At 35.8% G+C, this 21,954-nt stretch overlaps 1 protein-coding gene across 4 annotated transcripts in view; it reads left to right on the plus strand.

Annotated features, from left to right (window-relative positions):
* The window catches only part of MARCHF6 (membrane associated ring-CH-type finger 6), a 57,107-nt gene that overhangs the window by 28,349 nt on the left and 6,804 nt on the right, over nucleotides 1–21,954 (plus strand). For 2 of the 4 annotated variants that reach the window (XM_076330332.1, XM_076330331.1), the window contains exons 10-22: nucleotides 1,564–1,615; nucleotides 5,054–5,112; nucleotides 5,733–5,813; nucleotides 7,043–7,111; nucleotides 7,229–7,303; nucleotides 8,134–8,268; nucleotides 8,760–8,879; nucleotides 11,608–11,708; nucleotides 12,395–12,532; nucleotides 14,345–14,546; nucleotides 18,888–18,957; nucleotides 19,754–19,950; nucleotides 21,328–21,462. In XM_076330332.1, coding sequence (XP_076186447.1) covers nucleotides 1,564–1,615; nucleotides 5,054–5,112; nucleotides 5,733–5,813; nucleotides 7,043–7,111; nucleotides 7,229–7,303; nucleotides 8,134–8,268; nucleotides 8,760–8,879; nucleotides 11,608–11,708; nucleotides 12,395–12,532; nucleotides 14,345–14,546; nucleotides 18,888–18,957; nucleotides 19,754–19,950; nucleotides 21,328–21,462 — 1,434 coding nt within the window. The remainder of the gene's footprint in view (nucleotides 1–1,563; nucleotides 1,616–5,053; nucleotides 5,113–5,732; nucleotides 5,814–7,042; nucleotides 7,112–7,228; nucleotides 7,304–8,133; nucleotides 8,269–8,759; nucleotides 8,880–11,607; nucleotides 11,709–12,394; nucleotides 12,533–14,344; nucleotides 14,547–18,887; nucleotides 18,958–19,753; nucleotides 19,951–21,327; nucleotides 21,463–21,954) is intronic. The other 2 variants (XM_076330335.1, XM_076330334.1) reach the window with 1 other exon arrangement.

The raw sequence follows: 21,954 nt of genomic DNA on the forward strand, positions 1-21,954 counted from the left end.
ATATGAAGTCATGTTTGAGCAAACTGCCTTTTTCAGGAGTTTCACAGAGTAGAGCTCTGTGTGTGTGTGGCATAAAAGTGAAATTTCTTAAAAGGCATAGGTAACTTTGGATCAAGTACACCACTGTAAATAAAAATTAGAACCTTTAAAAAAGTGTACACTGAAAATACATATCTGTTCTAGCCTTAAGTTTTTTCTCTTCATGTTATGATTAAAATAGTGTCATTCAGCCTTCTCTGATTTGTCCTAATACTGCCAGAACACCACTAGTGAATTTTTAGTGTAGACTAGATTTTAAAATTTAAGATCTTCAGTTATGTTTCCTGATTTTATTTGGGTTGGGTTTTTTTGTTCTTCCCTAGAATTTTTCGCCTCTTGAATATTATTTTAATTGCTATCAGTATCAAATCTTTTTTTGAATCTTCACAGTAGTCAGTCTGTCTTGTGGAGCACGTATCTTTTAAATTGGTTCCAAAAATCTTTATAATTATGGTAATTTTGCAAATCACTCCTAAAAAGGCTATTGGCTCTTTGACACTTGTCTTTGGGTGAACCCCTGTTGATTATCTCCCTGACAAACTCTTACATATATAATGCATATCTTCTAGTGGGCTTCGTTATAGTTTATTTGAAGGGCACTCTCTGCTGCCCGTCCTATCTGACTGTTGGAGATGTCTAGCTCTGATTTCAGGGTCAGGGGAAAGAGTGTGCAAAGAGTCGATGGCAACAAAACTTTAACCCATCACAGCTACATTCATTGGGTGTGATCTGCCAGATGACTTATTTTAAAAAGAGAAGTAATTTATATTTGAAAGGGAGAAAAGATCTGTGCTCTCTTCCAGCAGTATAAATTTTACTTTATTTACTGTGTGAAAGAAATACAATTCTTAAATATGAATGTGTTTATTAGATACTGTAGTGGATAAATGTCTCATGTCTGAAATAAAATGTCTTAATGTAATGTCTCATGTTTAAAATAATGTCATTATCCATTACTAATTATGTCATTAGTGATTGACCTTAAATATTAATATCAAAAGAACTAAAATTCCAGTGTACTTATGGCTGAGTTCACATCTTGGCTAAAAGGAATACTAAAAAACAGAGACGTGCTGTCATTTCTAGAGTGAGAGCTGTCAGTTTTGTTAACAGGCTTTTTGTGACAAAGTCTAACTGTTAAAAGTTCAGACAAACATTTTCTCATTTATAAAACAAATATCCACATACATTTCATGTAATTGTTTTTAAGGGTAGAACTATTTATATTGATTTTAAAATAAAAGTTTATTTTTACAAAATGAGAGTGTTAAAGCAAATGTAAGTGCTCTTATCTAGGTAAATGTCCATGAATGTAAACAGATGCTTTCATAATCTGTCCTGCATGTTTTGGTCTTTGTGTTAGAGCAAATTTCTTGGTTCTAACATGAGATGTGCAAGTTCTGGTAATAATAGGCAGTTGAAATAAGAAGTTTAGATACAGAAGTAAAGTCACATTTAAATGACTGATATTTATGTACTGTTTCCTTGTTGTCTTCCTCCCTCCTTCCCCCATACTCCTTGCAGGAACATGTCTTTTGGGTGGTATCTTTAAATACGTTGTTCATACTTGTGTTTGGTAAGTAGGTTTTAAAAAGATCCTTCTTTGTGAAGTGATAATGCTGGTTAATTTTAAGGCTGTTCTCTCAGAATAAATTAAGTTGTGACATCTGAAAATTGAACCACAAACAAACTGGGAATATGAGTAATAAATCTTTATTGCTTCTAGTTTTGTCATTTTAATTCCTTTACATGAATAGGTTTAAAATAGGAAATCTACCAAAAGATTAATGATGTCAACCAAAGCACAGAAAATAATATTTGTTTGGAATACTGTTAAATTAAAGGAAGAACCTCCTGGAATTTAATTTATGAGCAAATGCAGTACTTTTAAGAATAGCTAGGATTTTTTTTTTCTTCTTATAGTTTTCGCTAGATATAGATAAATCACTTTTTCCATCAAGAATCCATTTTTGGAGCTCAAAATTGGGAGGGGGGCACACAAGAATGTAGCTGACTGCGTAGAGTTGTCAAATAGACTTTCATTTTGTGTCCAAAATTACTACGAAACAACTTGCCGTAGTTCATACAACTTAAACTGACTTAAATTTTAGAAAACAGTAAATTCTAATCAGTGGTGTATTTTACGTTATTTTCCTTTCTCCTTCCTGTAGATGCTGAAGCTGAACTGCAACTTTAAATGTTTGCAAGACTCTTTCTATTTCTAGTACAAGATAGGAATATTTCTGTGTTCTGATTCCATGTATAGTTAGTGCTAGGAAAATTTCCTGGACACAAACTTGTCACAGCTTAAAAAAAAATTAAAAAAAAAAAATCCCCAAACCGTAGGTGTATATTTCTCAATCATTTGAACCTTAAAAGAAAAGGGTAAAATGCCTGCCTTATTGTAAATAGCAGTAAACTCGCCCTTGAGAGTTTCTGGAATTCCTATTTTATATTTACTGCTTATAATATGTGGGGTAAATTTGCATTTCCGCTCTGGTTTTACTGCAGAAAGGGGGGTAACAAATTTAGAAAAATTTTCTTTTTTTTTTTAAGACCCTCCTGAGAGGCATTAAACTGTGATTCAGATTCGGTTTGTCTTTTTTTTTTTTTCTTTTGTACCTTACACCTGTTGAGTGACATGGGAGAATAACAGCTCTTCCCTGTGCCTCAATTTTGCCTGTTTTGCTGCTAACAGCTTTTGGATTATGGTGCTCAAGCTCGTTAGTGTTGTTAATTTGACACAACTGTGTGCAGAAGCAGCAGCATTTTAGTGAAAAGATAGAGCATTTTATACACTTGAAGTGTATATACCAGACTCAAAATTTCACTTGCTATGAATTGTCAGTTTAGAAAGGGATTGGTTATGTTGCTTTGGTTTTTTGAGTGGTCTTTCTTGGCAGAAGAGTTCGAGCTTTAAAAACTGACATCATACTGTAGATAAGAAATTTTTGCTGGCAAAGTAAAGCTCACAATACTGAACCAGTGATTTGAGCATCTATTTACTGAAACAAATCAGCAGATCAAAAGAAATAAAAGAATTATCGTGTATATTTAATTCACAAAAAACTATAACTGTTCTAATAGGAGTTGGAAAATACCTGAATTATTTCTTTCTGATAATTAGTCTATTTTAATCTGTAGTTATCCGAAGTTAATTAGGTTTTTTAGCTGCTTTAAAATTTAGGCTTTAATAAGTAGATAATAACTATGAAATTTCTAAATCCTTGATTTAAATTCAATAATAAGTGAGTAATAAGAATAATTAATAAGGTTGTCATATAGATGTGTTTTCAGTAACTCTGAGCGTGCTTTAACAAGTGGGAAACTAACAAGTAAAGAAGAGAAGGGGAATGACTTTCCCAAGCAAGCCAGCAGGAGATCTGGGAATTTAATTTGTGCCTCTCAAGCCTATTTTTAGTATCTTTCCCACTAAGTAATATCACCTAATTTTAGGTGATATTACAACTGCCAAATCTCTAGTTATTTGTAATTACAGTCCTGGTGGGTTCAAATGCCACAGGAGGTACTTTCTAGAAGATAAAACAGAAGAAAAGCATTTGGAACCTTAATTACTGGTCCAGAAATTCTCCTATGATACTCTCTTGGACAAGTTAATTAAGTTGTACTTAATTCATATTTTCTATAGCTCATTTTAGTACTCGCAGAGGAGTTTGTACTCCTTCATACTTTTTATTAAAAGGGATCTATTAGAAATCCTCTTTTAAAAAAGTTATTTAAAAAACCATGATAAACTGCACGCTATAATCTCATAAAACACTGTCAAAAAGATATGACTTAAGTCATGAGTCTGTCTATAGGAGATGAGTGTGATTTTTTTTTTTTTTTTTTTTTTTTCAATCTCACTTTTCTTTCTCTTGTTCTTACTGGGCAGGAAGAGCTCAAGTCCTCCCTTTATCTTTTACATTTTTGCTATTCCCAGTAACTGCTGATTTCTCTGAAAGGGATGTAAATTAAAACTTTCTGATCATTGATTAGGGTAATACAAGTCCTGCTAAATCTTTCCCTGGCTTTTTTTATATATATTGGTCACATGGAAATGAGGAGGAGAGAGAAAATCATCAGGCTTTTCATTTGAGGGTATGTTTAGTCTACAGTAATCCCCAGAGTGGACTGTCATGATATAGTGAAGGCAGTATGGGTGAAAATAAAAGCTTGCAGTTACTGCAGCCCCTTTACTTCCTATTGACACTCTCTACTCCTGCAGGAAAGTGATGTTGAATTCTGTAGTCCTTCGTAGCTTGGTTAGAAGACCACAGAGTGAGCTAAAACAACGACTTGATCCTGTTGCAAATACACAGGTGTCCAAAAATGGGGAAGTGCTGTGTTTTTTTAATTCATTCCTCCTGAGACTTCAGAATTGGCAAGAATAAGTTCTCAGGAACGATGACAGTTCTTAGTATGTTAATTCAAAGTAAAAGACTTCTCAGTTGCTCCTCATCCTTCACTGGAGCATCATCTTTCTCCCCCTCATCTTCTCTTCCCTTTGCAAATTTCTGCAGGGTTTGCATTTTTCACAGGATTCTTAAGAATTAAAGCACTAAAACTGAAACCTTGCTAAAGCAAGTTCCATCTGACCAAGAGGTAAAATGGCTACTTAAGTCTTTTAGTGCATGGGAAAGAGTGAATATACAGAACAGGTTCCTACAGCAGTCTATGAGACCGATAACACCCTAGTATGTAAGACTGAGAAATTGAATTAATTTACACACGGCAAGACAAACTAAGAAGGAAAAGACTGTCCTCTTATTCTGTGTAGTTTTATATTGTTTGTAGTCTTTCAGTGTGAATTCTGATCTGATTGTCAGTGTTTGTAAAATTACAGAAATATAACACTTGCAAATATTTGCACAGAAAGTAATTTTTTTAGTTGTTTTCACAAAATCGATGAGAAGTAGAATAATCACCATGTTACAATACACATCCTGCAAATAAGGCTCCATTTAGCAGTTTTCATGGCCTTTTTTTCCCCCTTTCTGCTTACATTATGCAGCGTTTTGTCCGTACCACATTGGTCACTTCTCCATTGTTGGCCTGGGCTTTGAGGAATATGTAAGTACTCTTTTACAATTTCAAAATGAAAAAAATGCCACTATTTATTTAATCACAATATTTTTGTAGCATCCTTCCACTTTTATTTGTGATCGCAAAAGTAACCGGGAGTCTCTCTCCTTTTTTTTCTCCTCAAACCTTTTTTAATCTATGATTAAAAATGTTCTCTCACCCTTTCCCACTTCCTACATTATTTACATTTCAAGTGAGGTTTCCTCCTTTTACAAAAAAATGCATACGTTTTCGGTTTTTTCTTAACAACCTCTTGTTCCTCATGTACATCTTTAATTTATGTACTGAGTAATTTTCATAGTTGATGACAATAGGTAGCGAAAGCTCGGAGGTAGTGAGGTAGTGTGAGGTGGCACTTGTTGTTTTGTATATAGAGGTTGTTTCACGTTTGAAGAAAGTAGCTGTTAAACTTTTCCAGTAAATGTAAACATTTCCTACTCTTGATGGAATACTAAAAAAGTAGTAGATTATTAAAATACGTAAAAACTAAAGGAACTTGTCATTCTTCTTGAAGAGTTGAGATTTGGAATTTATCTTAATTACATAAAAAGGAGATGGAATTTTTTAAGAAACTGATAAACTTTCCCTTTCTTTCCCCTCCCCTCCAGGTTCAAGCATCTCACTTTGAAGGCCTGATTACAACTATAGTCGGATATGTTCTGCTAGCAGTGACTCTAATTGTTTGTCATGTATCCTTTTGTCAGTAGTTACCTTGTTCAGATTTTACAAGTAAATCACTTTTCTGGCTGTATTTTGAGGAGGCACAGACATGATGCAGATGCAATTAATTTACCATTTTGCTCTGCTCTTTTTGGTGAAATTAGAAGAAAAGGTCTCTTCTGTTCTCTTGGACATTTAAAGGTTTTCAGTGTGACTGCATTCTTCAGAACACTTGCAGATGTTTAACACCACAAAATCATAGGCTTTTACACTTGCTCGAAGGCCTCCAACTAAATTTTGAAGGTCTGTCTGAGAAGACGAGTGTAGAACCGTTGTTTTTTCCTCACACTCCTTACGTTATTGCTGTCGGCTACGTAGTTGCAGCAGAAAGAGAAATGGGATTGTGAAAATACATAGGGTGCGATGGGAAATTTATTCACATCTTTTTGATCCTGCCAGATCTTTAGAATGTGGATTGTTTTAGTTTCTCTTTTATGTCTCTGAACCACGGAGAGTTTGCAGCAAGGATTTCTTTCAGGTGATAACCCTCATTATTACAGAGAAAATGAAGTAACGGCGGAGTCCTGAAAGCTGGGAGGATTTGGTCATAAGTAAAAAGTCTGCATTCTAGCTGCATGTTGTTAAAGGGACTACACCAACTTCAATTTGAAAGAATAAACATTTGTTACCAGTTTTCTGTTCAAGACTACACAAAGCTAACATCAACTTTAGACCGCACTATGCCAATGTGCAGTGCAAATGTGGTGAAAGAGTTGATTGGCATGTCTCTGTTTTGCCTCCTAAAAGAAAACAAAACAAACCCCCAAACTGTAATATGCATCCAGCTTTTCTTGGAAAAGGTGAGAGTTTGTTTCAGACTGCATGAAAAGGAAAGCTACCATATAAGGTAGGCCTTCAGTTTTGAAACTTGCTTACTCGTGGCAGATGTTTTCAAAGGCAACTGTTTATTTCTTGAGAAAACTTTTGGATGCTTAATTTGAGAAAGTAGTAGTATTATTATTTATTTATTCATTTATTTTAGATGGATGTTTGGGGGGGTTATCCGGCACATCAGATTGACTTCCAGAGTCGCAGCCAATTTTGAAAATAGAGCCCTGATAAAATACATACTTCCTATTTCACTTTTGTCTTTTATAAAATTCCCTGTTGCTAAAAGCCACATAATACAGTGTTTCATATTAATTAAATTATGTCTTAAAGTATTTTTCAGTGTTATTTTCTTGACAAAACTATTTAGGGTTTGGCAGCACTTGTTAAGTTCCAGCGATCACGTCGTTTATTAGGAGTTTGCTATATTGTTGTCAAGGTAATCCTATTTTTTTGTGTGTAGCAAAAAAACCTTTCGATTTACGCTTATATTGTAATTTTCTTAGCAATTTCTGTTAAACTAGTGAGATGTTCTTTTCCTCTTTTTTTCCTAAAGGTTTCCTTGTTAGTGGTGGTTGAAATTGGTGTGTTTCCTCTCATCTGTGGCTGGTGGCTAGATATATGCTCTTTGGTAAGAATGGAAATAAATGGAATAAAATCTTTTTTAACGGTGTTTATATTTAAAGGAAGAAAAGTTCTGATGAGAAGAGAGTTGTTGATACGAGTTTGACAGCACTCTTCTGTTTTTAGAAACATAGTGTTTCCAGAGGGAAAGGGTTTTTTAAGTACTGTTTAATGCTAATTTTTTTCCTTCAGGTTACTAAACATAAATTAACATGCTATTATTAAAATAATAAGATCTTAATCCTTTTTACTGCATTTACATGACCAGTGTGATAATGAACTTAATTATGGCAAACTTGTGTACTGAATAAACTTCTTTATGTAGCCATGTTATGTGAAATGGTAATGACTTCATATTTTAATAGTTGTCCAATCACTTTCTGTTTTAAACAGAAATTCAAGCTGTGTTTGCTTGGAATTGAGAAGGACGGTTTTTCTGTCCTGAAAAAAAAAAATCAAGTGATTTATTTCAAATGGAGAAAATTAATTTCTTCCAGCCTTAGTAGAAATAGCATTTTACTTAAGGGAAATAAGTTTTGCTTCCATCGCAGTGCTGCTTTGTTTGAACTGATTTATAGCTTATGGTAGTATATGTTAGTGTTTGAGTTGTCGTCTTTCTTCTCTCTGTCAGAAGAAAGAAATTGATCAGAAATTGATCTTTATTTGCTGTTCTTATTGTAAATCATTCCCTTTTTCCTAATTAAATGCTGTAATTATTTATGTGTTAGCAGGAGGCAAAAGTTTGCCTAGTAGTATATATGAACTAGGATAAACAAAACTAGTAACCGTGGAGGTTTGCCAAACTTTATTCATATTTGTTTACTACTTACCTTCTAGGAGATGTTTGATGCCACTTTGAAAGATAGAGAATTGAGCTTTCAGTCTGCCCCAGGTACCACAATGTTTCTGCACTGGTTAGTTGGAATGGTGTACGTCTTTTATTTTGCATCCTTCATTCTTTTACTGAGAGAGGTAAGTCTATAAGAACAAGACTGGTATGTAACCTAGAGGAGCTTACATGTTGAACTGTTAGTCAAATCTTTCACGTGTGTGTACCGCTGCTACTGTGTTTTGTGTGTGTATATTGGATTTCAGCCTTATGTAAAAAGGGCCACACTGGTACTTACTGCAGTGGAAAATGATGATTTAGAGTATATTTTACTTACAGATTTTTAGTTTACAAAGAGTCCTTAAACATGGGTGTTGCCTTCAAATGAACCTAAATACATTTCAGTTGTTTAAGATTAATACTTGAAAATTAACCTTGTGATTGGTTATTGCTTCTCTGTTTCTCTATGATAATGCTTCCTTTGTTCTATTTCTGTACCATTTTGTTGAGCCTTGTTCAGCATATACCCCTATTATGTTTAAAACTAATTTGCTGCAGCAGTGTTATCCAAAATGAAAAACAGACTACAAAGATAATTTTCTCTTCATATATTGTTTTCTATTTCCTACTTCAGGTATTGAGACCTGGTGTCTTGTGGTTTCTCAGGAATTTGAATGATCCAGACTTTAATCCTGTGCAGGAAATGATTCACTTGCCCATTTATAGACATCTCAGGAGGTTTATCTTATCAGTGGTAAGGACTTTTCTCAAAAATTTCTTTATTTGGAAAGAAAATTTCACACATTAGCTCCCATATACACTACTGCATATTTAAGGAAAAACATTTTCACCATTAATGTGATTAGACACTGGAACAGGTTGCCAACAGAATCTACATCTTTTGAGATACTCAGAACTCAGCTGGATAAGGTTCTGAGCAACCTGATGCAACTGGGTCTGCTCAGAGCAGAGGATTGGGGTAGTTTACTTCTAGAGGTCCCTTCCAAAACAAATTTTTCTGTGATATCTTCTCCTTATGCAAAATCACAGGACATGTTTGTGTATTCAGACAACAAGTGTTTATTATTATGGATACACTCTGCTTTGGTGAGACCCCACCTGGGGTACTGTGTCCAGCTCTGGGGTCCTCAGCACAAGAAAGACACGGACCTGTTGGAGTGGGTCCAGAAGAGGGCCACAAAAATGATCGGGGGATGGGACACCTCCCCTATGAAGAAAGGCTGAGAGAGTTGAGGTTGTTCAGCCTAGAGAAGAGAAGGCTTCGGGGAGACCTTATTGCAGCCTATCAGTACTTCAAGGGGGCTTATAAAAAAAGATGGCAGCAAACTTTTTAACAGGGCCTGTTGCAACAGGACAAGGGGGAGTGGCTTCAAACTAAAGGGGCGTAGATTCAGACTAGATATAAGGAAGAAATTTTTTACGCTGAGGGTGGTGAAGCACTGGCACAGGTTGCCCAGAGAGGTGGTGGATGCCCCATCCCTGGAAACCTTCAAGGTCAGGTTGGACAGGGCTCTGAGCAACCTGATCTAGTTGAAGATGTCCCTGCCCATGGCGGGGGGGTTGGACTAGATGACCTTTAGAGGTCCCTTCCAACCCAAACTATTCTATGATTCTATGATACTGTAAATCATGTAACTCTCTCATGATGTTCTTTGTTACTGCCGTAAACATTGTGCATCCAATTCAGCTAAAGTATTGCAGCAGGGGTAGAGTAACTGTCTAGTTAAATTTTGGATTGGATGATGCTGATCTTAGCCAGTGGTGTCTGTTTCCAGATTATCATTGTAAGATATTGAGAACAGTGAAAGTTTTTTTTCCTTTTGCTTGTTTGTCTGAAGTTTGCCTAGCATGCAGTAAGGGAAGAATCTCAGGCTGTCTTTTGACGTAAATGTCACGTCAACTGTGAAAACTGATATACCAGAAACATTATTATTTGACGTACTGTATTAATGTACCTGAAGTGCTTTGAGCAGTGAAAGCTCATAGAGAGATCTTAGTTCTATTAGAGAGACCCTCAGTACAGGAGAGAAGCTGACCTGTCCACCTTTCAGAGTTTTCTCCTTATGATAATCATAATGCCTTAGCTGCCTGAAACTTTGTGTCACGGCAAGTGGCCCAAATATAAGCAGAGATCTGCTTGTTACTAAAGGTCTTAGAGATACGTTTTCAGACTGTGTTGGAACTGGCGGTTACTTGAACTTCACCTTTTGATTTGCTTAGCTAATTAATTCAGAACTTTTACCAGCCTCATGCTAGAATATGGGACCCAGAATGGCAATCACTTACAGCTTGCCATTTCAAAAAACAATATTTTTAAGAGATTTCTTGTGTAGAACATAAACTATTACGTTTCAAGAAGAATGGGATTTGATTTTTCTTTTTTACATAGTTAAACACGTAATTTTTTTGCATTTTTAATCTCCAGTGGTGCATTTACATGAAGTGTAAGAATGTGTTTAACATGTACTTGATTTTTAATCTGGTTCCTTAAGGAAACAGGATTTATAAAAGTGCATGGTCTTCATGCACCTGATCTCCCCTACTAAATTTTGATCTTTCAGCCAATTTACAACGTGAGGAAATAGAAACGGAAAGATCTTTTGAGGCTTCTACAAGTTTCTTGAAAACTCAGCCACTAAGAAAAGAGAAGAATCCAAAATTAGTAATCACAGTGCTGGGGGAGGGGGAAGAAAGTAGAACTCTGACATTATCCTAACTGTCAGCTGGCCAGTAAGTGCTTATTCAGCAGCTTATTCAGTCCTGTTTGGCGAGGGCATCATAACATACTGGTCTGCCTGGGATGGAGTTAGTTTTCTTCATAGCGGCCCATGTCCTGCGCTTTGGAGTAGTGGCTGAAACAGTGTTGCTAACACACAGGTGCTTTGGCTACCGCTGAACAGTGCTTGCACGGCATCAAGGTTTTTCTTTCCCGTTCTGCCCTGCTCCCTAACTGCTCCAGCAAATAAGCTGGGGGCTGGGAGAGGGGTATACCTGGGACAGCTGACCCAAACTGACCAAAGGGGTATTCCATACCACATGACGTCATGCTCAGCATATAAAGCTGGGGGAAAGAAGGAGGAAGGAGGGGACGTTCATGGTTACAGCATTTGTCTTCCTGAGCAACTGTTAACATGTGCTGAGGCCCTGCTTTCCAGGAAGTCGCTAATCATCTGTCTGCTGGTGGGAAGTAGTGACTGAATTCCTCTTTCTGTTTTGCTTGCACGCACAGCTTTTGCTTTCTCTATTAAACTGTCATTATCTCAATCCACAAGTCTTCTCGCCTTCCTTCTCTTTTCTCCCCATTCAGCTGGCGAGCGGAATGAGTGAGCAGCTGGGTAGATGTTTGGCTGTTAGCCAGGGCTAACCCACCACACACAGGAAACATGTCAGAGAGATGGGTGGGAAACTAGGTTTGGTTGTTTCTGCTATTCGGACTAACTTGTTTAACTTCCTTGTTGCAGATTGTCTTTGGATCAATTGTACTGCTCATGCTCTGGCTTCCTATACGTATTATTAAGTATCTCCTGCCTAACTTTCTTCCATATAATGTTATGCTCTACAGGTAAGCATTTAATTTAAAAAAGATGTTTTTTCAGTCTGCCTATAACTAGAAAAGTGTGTATTTGTGCTCTTTGAGCATTAATGTGACATTGTTTGGTATGTTTTGTTCGTTTTCAGTTAATCTAAACTTCATTTTTCTAGAAAAGTAAAAAGATAAAGGACGTGGATACATCATACAATTTGTGAAATAAAAAGCTACTAAGAAAAATAAAAGGCAGTTTGTATTACTTCCGTAATGATAACTATTTGTTTTTTTATATGCCCTCAAAACACTTTCCCCTTCAACTTCTTGATAGTAAAGTTGCTGCCATGTTTTTTGTTACATTCATTCCTGATTATCATTGCTTCAAGAATAAAAGAATATCTGTGTTTCTTTGTAATGATAGCAGTATCTTTCTGTTTCTAAATAATAATTGAAACAGCAATGATAGAAGCAAATAGAAGAGCAAATCATATTCTCTGATATAATCTTTCTCAACATTTTTTCTTAAATTTCTTGTGCACCTAAGTGCCTAAACAGTCATGAACACTTAACCTGTGCTCAGAGTAGTATATAAGGAAAAATGTCTGCAAAAACCTAAGAGTTGTTCCTGTTGGCATCCAATATATTTTTTTATTGTGGTGGTGTTAATATGATTCAGTGTAAAAGATTACTATCAGACTTCCTGCTCTTTCCATTGTCTCTAGCGATGCTCCAGTAAGTGAACTTTCCCTAGAGCTCCTTTTGCTTCAGGTGGTGCTTCCAGCTTTGCTAGAACAAGGACATACAAGACAGTGGTTGAAAGGTCTTGTACGAGCATGGACTGTTACTGCTGGATACTTGCTGTAAGTACAGAAAGCCAAAATCAACTACAAGCATTGTGTGCAGCTTAGCCTTTTAACGTGAAAGCAGCATGCTTTCAAGAGAGTTATCCCAACAAGTAGCTTTTATAGCTATTTTACAGATAAATATGTGATGGAAAAACTTCTATAGTGATTTCCTATGGAAGTACCTTCTTCTAAGCAGCAGTTGTACCTACTTCTAGACTAGTCTTTGACAAGTAATTCTTTTGGTACACTATTACAGCATTTGCTTATTAAAAAAATCTATAAAAGTATGGCTAAAGGCTTGTTAACTTCTTATTTTAAGGAAAAATTAAAGAGGTGTCAGCAGAGCATTTCCATGAGTCATCTAAGTAAAATTCATGTGCACATCTTGCATTTCTTACTATAAGGAGAAAATAAAAGGGCAAAATTATTTAGAACATTAAGCTGAAGAAGTGAATACCCTTAAATTGGGGATTGTAAAATTTAAAGTTCAGTCTCTAAAGAAGGATAAAACTGTATCTTTGTCAACTAAAGTAAATGATTATACAAAATGAGGTTCTTCAATTTAGACTGCCAGGCAGAGTTCTAGCACTTGAAATTATTTTTTAGTTCATATGTTGTTTGCCAAATTAGTCAAGAAAAAATTAAGGTTTATTTTGTTTCTATAAAGTTTTAAATTTAACTACAAAGTATATTGGCATTCTCCCACCATGTCTTACTCATTGTGGGTCGTGCCAATACAGCACTATTAGGGTGAAGATTTATTCTTTGCTAAGTTATGCCTGAGACTCTTGAGAAAATGAATGAAAGACTTTTTTCTTCCACTGCAATCCAAAATATTTATTTTAGCTTCTCATAAGGAAACTCTCCCCACCCCTGTTCTCTTAGTTTGCATTTTGGAAAGTTACTTTTGAATTAATTTGTCCATGTTTTGATAGTGTTTAAATATGACGCAAGAAGAGAATTTTGGAGATGGTGATAGAAATTGGCTTTCCTTTCTCCACTGTTGCAGCTGTTAAGAACAATTGTGAAATATCTCTTCAGCAATTTTAGTTGAGCAAAGACGAAAATCTTTTCCTCTGCTTTTCTTAAAAAGCGAACTGCTGTGAAAATGTTTTCATTGCCTGCCAATAGAAAATCTGCATGCATCTTACTGCTAATAAAAATTCTGCTAAAGCTGAGGAAAATTAACTTCTAAACGTTCATATTGGGTTTTGTTTTTTTTAATCAGACTCAAAATATCTATTTGCTAATGATGTATGCAGGAAATATCAACAGAATACTTTTAAAGTAGATTGACTCTTTCTAGGATTGATGTTCTTAGTTGTGAACAGGTTTTGAGCAATTTAGAATCTTCTTGAAAGACTCTACCTGACACTGTACTTTTGAAAACATGTCTGTAGCAATACAGTACTGTCCTTGTACAGTTTAGGTTTGAAGGCAATTGCTTCCAATAGAGCTTAGTAGCAGTAAAATAAAAGCTGTCAGTTGAGCTGCCTGCTTATACGAACTATCGATGCAATTTTCCTTTTATATGCACAACTTTTATACCAGATGTTGTTTTTAAAGCCAACAGATAAGTGATCTTTATTTGTGACTGTATTCCCACTGTTCTAATCTGCATCCACACTAGCATTTTTTCTTCTAAATTCTGTGTTTAGGATGACATTGAGTACATTATCAGAAAATGGTTTATTTTACTTTATCAAGATTCTGCCAGTACTCCTGTATAAATTTTGTACAACTTGTACTCATTCCGAGTAGGCCTATCTTTCTGTAAGATTCTCGTTCATATCAAACAGAACAAAACTGAAATTTTGATTGTTACAGGGATCTTCATTCTTACTTACTTGGTGACCAGGAAGAGAATGAAAACAATGCAAACCAGCAGCCTAACAACCAGCATGCTCGCAATAATAATGCCATTCCAGTTGTGGGAGAAGGTCTTCATGCAGCTCATCAAGCCATACTTCAACAAGGAGGACCTGTGGGTTTCCAGCCTTATCGTAGGCCTTTAAAATTCCCGCTCAGGGTAGGTATATCTAATGTATTAAGAGAAAAGGGAAAGGCATTTGAAAAATGGGTATCATTTTTTTTAATAAGAAAGATTTGGCCCACATGTTACCAGGAGTCAAGTGGTGGGTCATGTTATTTTGGTTTTTGTACAGTTTGCATCTTTCTGAAAAGTAGACTTAGTTATTCTCGCATATAGCTTTTTTCAGCCTGTAACTTACAACCTTCCATTACCACTTCATTTGTAGATCCCATACATGTTATCTATTAGTTCATGTCTCATTTTCCTAACGGTTAGTAATGGAGAGAAATATAATAACCCCCCAACAAACAGGTAGTTCAGGAGTGTCTCTAACAAGGCATGGCTTTCAAGAGGGCATACTTTCGTCTTGTAGGTGAAGTGTATTTTAAACTTTTTTGCTCTATTAAGAAACGAAATGGAGAACTTCCGTTGCATCTATATTGAACACAGAAAGGTGTTATAACACTTGAAAGTTCTAAATCCCTACAATTAGAAAGGAAATGTTGTTGGCAAATACTTAACTTTCTAGAATAATATATAGGTCAAACTAGATAAATTGTTTTGTTGTTACCAGAACTCTGAGTTAATAAAATATAAACTTAAACACAGCTCATTTATCGTGGTTTCAGGTATAGCTGAAGAATGGAAGTAATGGCTAAAGTTAGAACAGTGTAGTATTGCTTCTGAAGTTTCCTTAAAATGCTGAATCTACCAGAATTCTCATAACAAAGTACAAAATAAAGCTTTTCTCCCCCCCCCCCCCCCCCCCCCCCCATAAATCTCAACCTAGTAGAACTGAAAGTGAATTTGAAAGCATTTTAGGATTTCACAACCCAGAGCTTCTGGGTGTTTGAAGCTGGGGCTTTGGGGGGGAAGGGGGCAGGCAGAGTTAATTCCTTCCACTGCTATTTTTACCCTCTAAAATGGCTCTCCACAGGAATGTGTGAGCTACAACACTGTTGTAGAGGAAATGGGGAGGAAGTAGCTCAGGGATGAAAAGGCTATGGAAGCAGAATGAATTTGCCCCTCTCATAGCAGCTGCTACCTCAGTTTGGTCATAACAGGAGGTCAAAGCATGCTCTGACTGAGACCAATTTAATCTAGCATAAATATGCACTTACTGCTGAAAGGAGTGGTGCTGGTCGTCTTTCCATGGCAATTGCTCCTTTCTTCCCTTCTTAGCATGAATGCCTGTGCTAGAACATACACACAGTGAGCTGGAACAGGAAACTGGTCCAGCTGAAAACTGAGGTAATATGCAGAAGGCATTAGTTAGACACATTTGGAAGTTCAGATAAGAGTTTATAGTGTTATTTTTAAAGAAAATATGATGCTTGTGATGTTTTCACTTAGACTGAGTCAGGTTCATATGAAGTTGCTGGGATGACAGACAGGTTAATTGAAATTAGTTCCCTGTTTGGCTGCTAAGGAGGTAATTAAAGTGGATTCTCATTTACTGTGACCTGGCAATATATAACAACTGTAATGTGGACATGCTGCTTTCAAGGAAGGGGTGTGTTAACACAGGGACTCATTAAATCCTTTCTAGAACTACCTTTGCATGGGTTATTTTATTTTTGTGGGTGCCTCTGGATAAGGATGTGCTGAAATCGTCTCCCCCTCTCAAACCATTGCATAGTATAAGCTTTCAGTAATTTGGGGTGCTGACCTTGAACTGGTGATAACTAAGTAATTTCATATTCAGCTGTCAAAGACTGCTTTTTCTGGTCTACTTACCTTCATCTAGACATTTTAAGTTGTTCTTTAGAGACCTCTACAGAACGTAGAAATAAAAAGAAAATCTGATTTAGCTGAATTGCTTTCTATTGTTTTCATCAAGAGATGTGACAAGCACTTGCACAATCTCACACACATGGTAGCTCACTGATACGATTCTATGACCCTGGTTCCACTTGTCTGAAATACTTAAATAATGAATCATTCAGGATCACTGTAGGTGCTTCAGTTGTGATTTTTGGTATATTGACCTTGGTTCTACTTGGATAAGTTCATCTTACGAAAAATGTGTCTCCCACACAGACTTCCACTATGGAGCAACACCATATTTTAATTACTCTTTCAACTGGGATTTTAAGCATTTGAGGAGAAAACAAAAAACAGAGTAAACATCTGATCTTTTCTATGCTTTCATTAATTTTTTTTTTTTTCATTTTAACCAAGTTGTAATAACCTAGAAGGTGGTGGTTTATATTCAGTTTTTATTATGTATGAATGTTTTCCACTGGAACTCACTCATCATGTCCATATGGATTGAGCAAGCAAAAAGAACTGATCCTTCATGTTATTTCAGTTACAAATAAGCATGTAAAACTGGGTTTGATTTTTTTTTATTTAATTGAGTATATACTATTAATCTCAAACAAAAAAAGTCAGATTTTTTTTTTTAATTATTCTACATAAAAACCTATCATCAGTTTTATCAGGCAATCTAGATAATTCTTCCAACTCATCCCTTTTTTAAACAAAGGTTCTCTTGAGGGGATCTCCCAAAGCCTCTCCAGAACAAATGCTGATGTGTAGAATTTGTTGAATTTTCCCACTACTGCCTTGTCTTCCTTTAGCCTTCCTTTCATAATCCATAGTTGTCAGCAGAGCCTGCAAACTCTGGCAAGCTTTCTTCTGAGGATTTTTAGATTTTATTACTTTATTGTTGATCCTTTTCAAAGGAAAAAAACCCCATCTATAAAAATAAATTTATCATTACTTTTCATAGACTTGGTATGTTATTTCTAAAATCCCTTTTGGCTTGTCCTACTGTAGTTTTGAATTTCACTTACTAGAGTTCATCCATTTTCTGTTTTTTTTTTTTTTTCCCCTGTGGATTTATTTCCAGCTTCTGGAAACATCTTCTGGAAGCCATTTTTATTTTACTGTTTACTGTGACAACTTTGGGGAGACTTTTTTTTACGTCTTATGATTAGTAGTGTGAGTTTGTGCCAACCTTCACTTCAGTATATGTAAACGCATCTCCTGTTAGCATTTTTCCTTTTAACTACTATTTTCAATCTTCTTTTAATAAATGTCCTCATTTTACCTAGTGCGCTTTTTTGAAATAATATTATTGTGGTGGATTTTGGAGAGAGGAGGGCTGTCCTTGCAACATCTTTGAGTCTGAATATATTGCTGTCACTGTCAGTGCTGCTTCTGTGATACGAGTGACTAGCTGCCTGTGCATTGTTCAGGTCCAAGTTAAGAGTTACTCGTCCTCTTGTACGTTCTCTTGCTCACTGATCCAAGAAGCAGCCGTGTATAGCGTTTAAAAGCTTCACCTTAGCTTTAGTCCTTCACGTGTTGTTTATTCCCACATGGACTGACTTTTCCCCAGCATTCCCTAAGTAACTATTTAGACAGTATTGGTCCCAAGCCAGTCACACCATGTGTTCCTCACCATTGAGAAGTTTTTTTGCCTGCAGTCCCGTTGTCAGCTGCTCTGGTTTTCTTCTTTCTGTCATTTGGGATCCCTAGCCCTAAAAAGAGTATTCTGTGTGAAAAAGGGTATGTGGCTGTCACCTGGCAAGTAATTGGGTATTATGGAATCATCCCTCTTCACGCAGGCTAATGTCTACAAAATCACAAGATTTTCCTTCCTTTAAGCAGTGCCGAAGATCCTAACCTAGAGATGACTGATGTACATTGTCCCCAAAAGTCTCATCAAGGAAAACGTGTGTTACAGATTTAACTTTCTCTTAGTAGTCTGTTACGATGTTAGTTTTCCCATAGTAAGCTTGCTTGTTGTGTGGCTTTGATGATTAGTGAAGCAGAACTTCATAGCACATGGTGCTTGAGACATTCAAGTATTTAAAGAAGTCAAGTACATGAAAATTCTCTGATAAGATGTAAACCTGACTAAGGAGCCACCAGCTTTGCTTTGCTGTCAGCTGCTGGTCACATAAAGCTGAGGGCACCTGGAAGAACTCTCTCAGCAAGGTTTTCCTTATTATAAAATCACTGTCTTGCTCATCTGACATACAGAGCTAGAAACCTTTCAGGGTTAATTAGGAGTCATTGTCCTGGTCAATGCAGAAATAGATTATTTTTTAAGGTAACGTAACAAAGAACAGTCATTCTGGATTCAAATGTTAATTTTTACTGTTGTGACAACTGATGCGAACTCTTAAATACATAACACTGTAGGTGTGCTGCATGTACTGTGGATAGGTTTCTTATCGCTGATCTATTTATACAGGGAGACATCAGTTGGTATTTGAACATCCTAGTTTAGCTGCCTTTCTAGGATGATACATCTTTTTATATGTTTTTTTTGGCTTTGGTTAAGTAACTTTCTTATAAACTGTTTCTTTTTTTTCCCTCTTTCAGATATTTCTTTTGATTGTTTTCATGTGCATAACATTACTGATTGCTAGTCTTATCTGCCTTACCTTACCAGGTAAGTCTATTACTGTAAAACTGCAATTAAAAACAACTCAGCATGTTGCCATGCTCAACAATGGCAGATATTTTGAAACCATTGCTTAAAGTTAAAAGGAGAAAGCTTTCTAGGTTTTTTTTTAATAATTTGGATCAAATTAAGACATGTAAACTCATTTGAATTTTATAACCTGGCTACCGTAGTATCATGTCATTTTTACCTCCTTGTATCAATGATTCTAAAGTCAATAATGTGTTGAGGTCAGACTTACGAATTTTGTGATGGTTTTAATAATAGTAGTACATAAAATAATTCCACTATACTACTAATGAATAGAAACACTATTAAAAAATGAAATGTAGCAAATGTCTTCCATTTTTGTCAGACAGCTTCAGAAGCCCCATCAGTAAGTCTTAAAAAATTACATGAGGCAGTGAAATAACCCAAACATAGCTCATAAGATTTAAGTTAAAGCTTATGCACTAATCCATTATTGCCTTTTGCAGTTCTGAAGATCAGTGTTTAGGCTCTGAATAGTACAGTATTCAGTGCTTTGGTTTGCTGTGGTTCAGATCATGTTGCTGATGTAATGAAATTTTAGGGGGGGGGGGGGAATTCTACGTATGTATTTGGCATCATCTATGTAACTATTTGCATAGTGCTTCACACATTTGTGCCTTAATGGGTATAGTACCAAAATACTGTATTATGCTGAATACTATTTGTGCATTGATATTTAACAATAAATTTGATAAGTATTTTTTTAATAGGCATCCTTCCTTAATACATCAAAAACCATTACTCTATTTAACAGTGTTTGTGTTTTCAGTATTTGCTGGCCGATGGTTAATGTCATTTTGGACGGGGACTGCCAAAATCCATGAACTGTACACAGCTGCTTGTGGTCTTTATGTCTGTTGGCTAACTATCCGAGCAGTGACAGTGCTGGTCGCCTGGATGCCACAGGGTCGTAGAGTGATTTTTCAGAAGGTCAAAGAATGGTCTCTCATGGTGAGTCTTGAGAAAATTTTTTACTGAATTATTGAAAAAGTAGCTAACAAACTGCAAGCAAAAATGAAACAAGTTTTTACTCTGTAATGTATACTCTATTTTCCTTTTCAGACCATTTTGAAGCTTTTGCAGCTTACATTCCCATTGCATAGGGTAACTATTTTTGGAAGCCATTTAGCACAATGTTAAGCAATCAGTGTAAATAAGTTTGTGTATATATGTGTATGTTTTTCTGTTTTCCTTTAAAAGTGAATATGTTGCATTATATTATCCCATATGTGATGTGTCATCAAATACATCAAATACATTTACATTTTCACATACACCTGGAAGCTTAACTATTACTCAATTATAAAGTTGACATCAAATAAAAAAAACTAGTAAAGCTGATAGATGATGATGAATGTGTCTCTACAAAGTAGCTTGATACATCTTTTCAGAAAGATCTTCATGATTTGTGTTGTTCAAATTAATATTTTTAAAGAAAATATCCTTTTTTTTTATTACCAGGAGTTCAGATTCTCACCATGGCCACAAATTTATATCCCACTTTTTTTATCTTGGTTTTGAGGACTTACATAGTAGATTTCTTGGCCAAGTATAGTAATTTTAAACATTCATAGCTTAAATGGTATCTTGTGATGGACATGCTTGTGTGCTTATTGAACTATTACAGACAGAAGAGCAGTGTAAGTATGTATTTCATGTATTACCGTGTTTCCCAAATATCTCATCCATCATTTTCATTTAGGAAATCTTAAGCCTGTTTAAGAAAATTCAGAGCTAAAATGTAATGCTCTACTTGTCCTTTGTCCCTCTTCCTGATCATGTTAATTAAGTCAGGCTAGTTTTGTATCTGATTTTTGGATGATGCATGTAAATTAAGAGAATTCTAGAATAAAGAAAGATTCAAGCATGGTATTCTAACTGAGTCTTCCATTTTTTTAAGTCAGAAATATTCCATAATGAGTGAATTTTTAAGGTTTGGTTTTCACTGGAGAAAAATTGGCAGTTTTGGAAAGGTTCTTCTCTAATTTTCCAACATACAAGCATACTCAATGTAATGAGGTGCCATTGGATAGTACTCCCTACTGTTAACAGTCAAAAGTGATTTTATGGTTTAAAACTATATGGACACCAGTAGGCACAGTCATGCATTTTTCTGGAGGGGGCATGGAATAGGACCCAGTCTTGAAAACTTGCATTGCAAAACTATGTACGTAATTAAAATTGTTTCTAGGGGTGTATATGTATGAATTAAAGGTCTGTGTAGTTTTTTTTCTCCCGCTTTATCTGTGTAGTTTAAGTTACATTTTGAAGTTTAAACAAAAAGAATCCTCTGATAAACGTATTAATTAGATGCCTTGGTTTTTCTAGATAATGAAGACATTAATAGTGGCTATACTGCTAGCTGGTGTGGTTCCACTTTTGCTCGGCCTTCTGTTTGAACTGGTCATCGTTGCACCTTTGAGAGTTCCTTTGGATCAAACACCTCTCTTCTATCCTTGGCAGGTCAGTTTCTCCCATTCTTCTTCTGTTGTTGATACATTTCTTTACTTAGAAGTAGGGGGTATGGGAGTTCTTGTTTCATGTTGATTCAATGCTTCAGAGCATTTCCCGTAATTATGTTTCTATGTGGCAGAGAAAAGACAGCCAGTCTGGACGTGAGGATTATTTAAACCAAAACGATATGCTTAAGAATTTTAAGTATGAAAAGCTGAACTTTGTGGGATGACATCAGAGGATCTTTGCATTTCAGTGATCAGACAGACACTTTTTTTCAGTAGCATAATTGTAAAGTTATGTACAGAAGTTAGTATAGCTGTATGTACGTATGCACAGACATACATATTCTGTCTGACCTTTCAGGAAAGCTTTCTACCTACAGTTATGCAGCAAGAGAAGAGGTTCAGCTGATCTTCTTTTCCATACAAGGTTTTAATTCAGTGATGATACACACTATGAATGAAATTTTCATATGCTTTAGGATCACTCTGGGTTTAG

Source organism: Aptenodytes patagonicus, chromosome 2, assembly GCF_965638725.1.
Source record: "Aptenodytes patagonicus chromosome 2, bAptPat1.pri.cur, whole genome shotgun sequence".
NCBI lineage: Eukaryota > Metazoa > Chordata > Aves > Sphenisciformes > Spheniscidae > Aptenodytes > Aptenodytes patagonicus.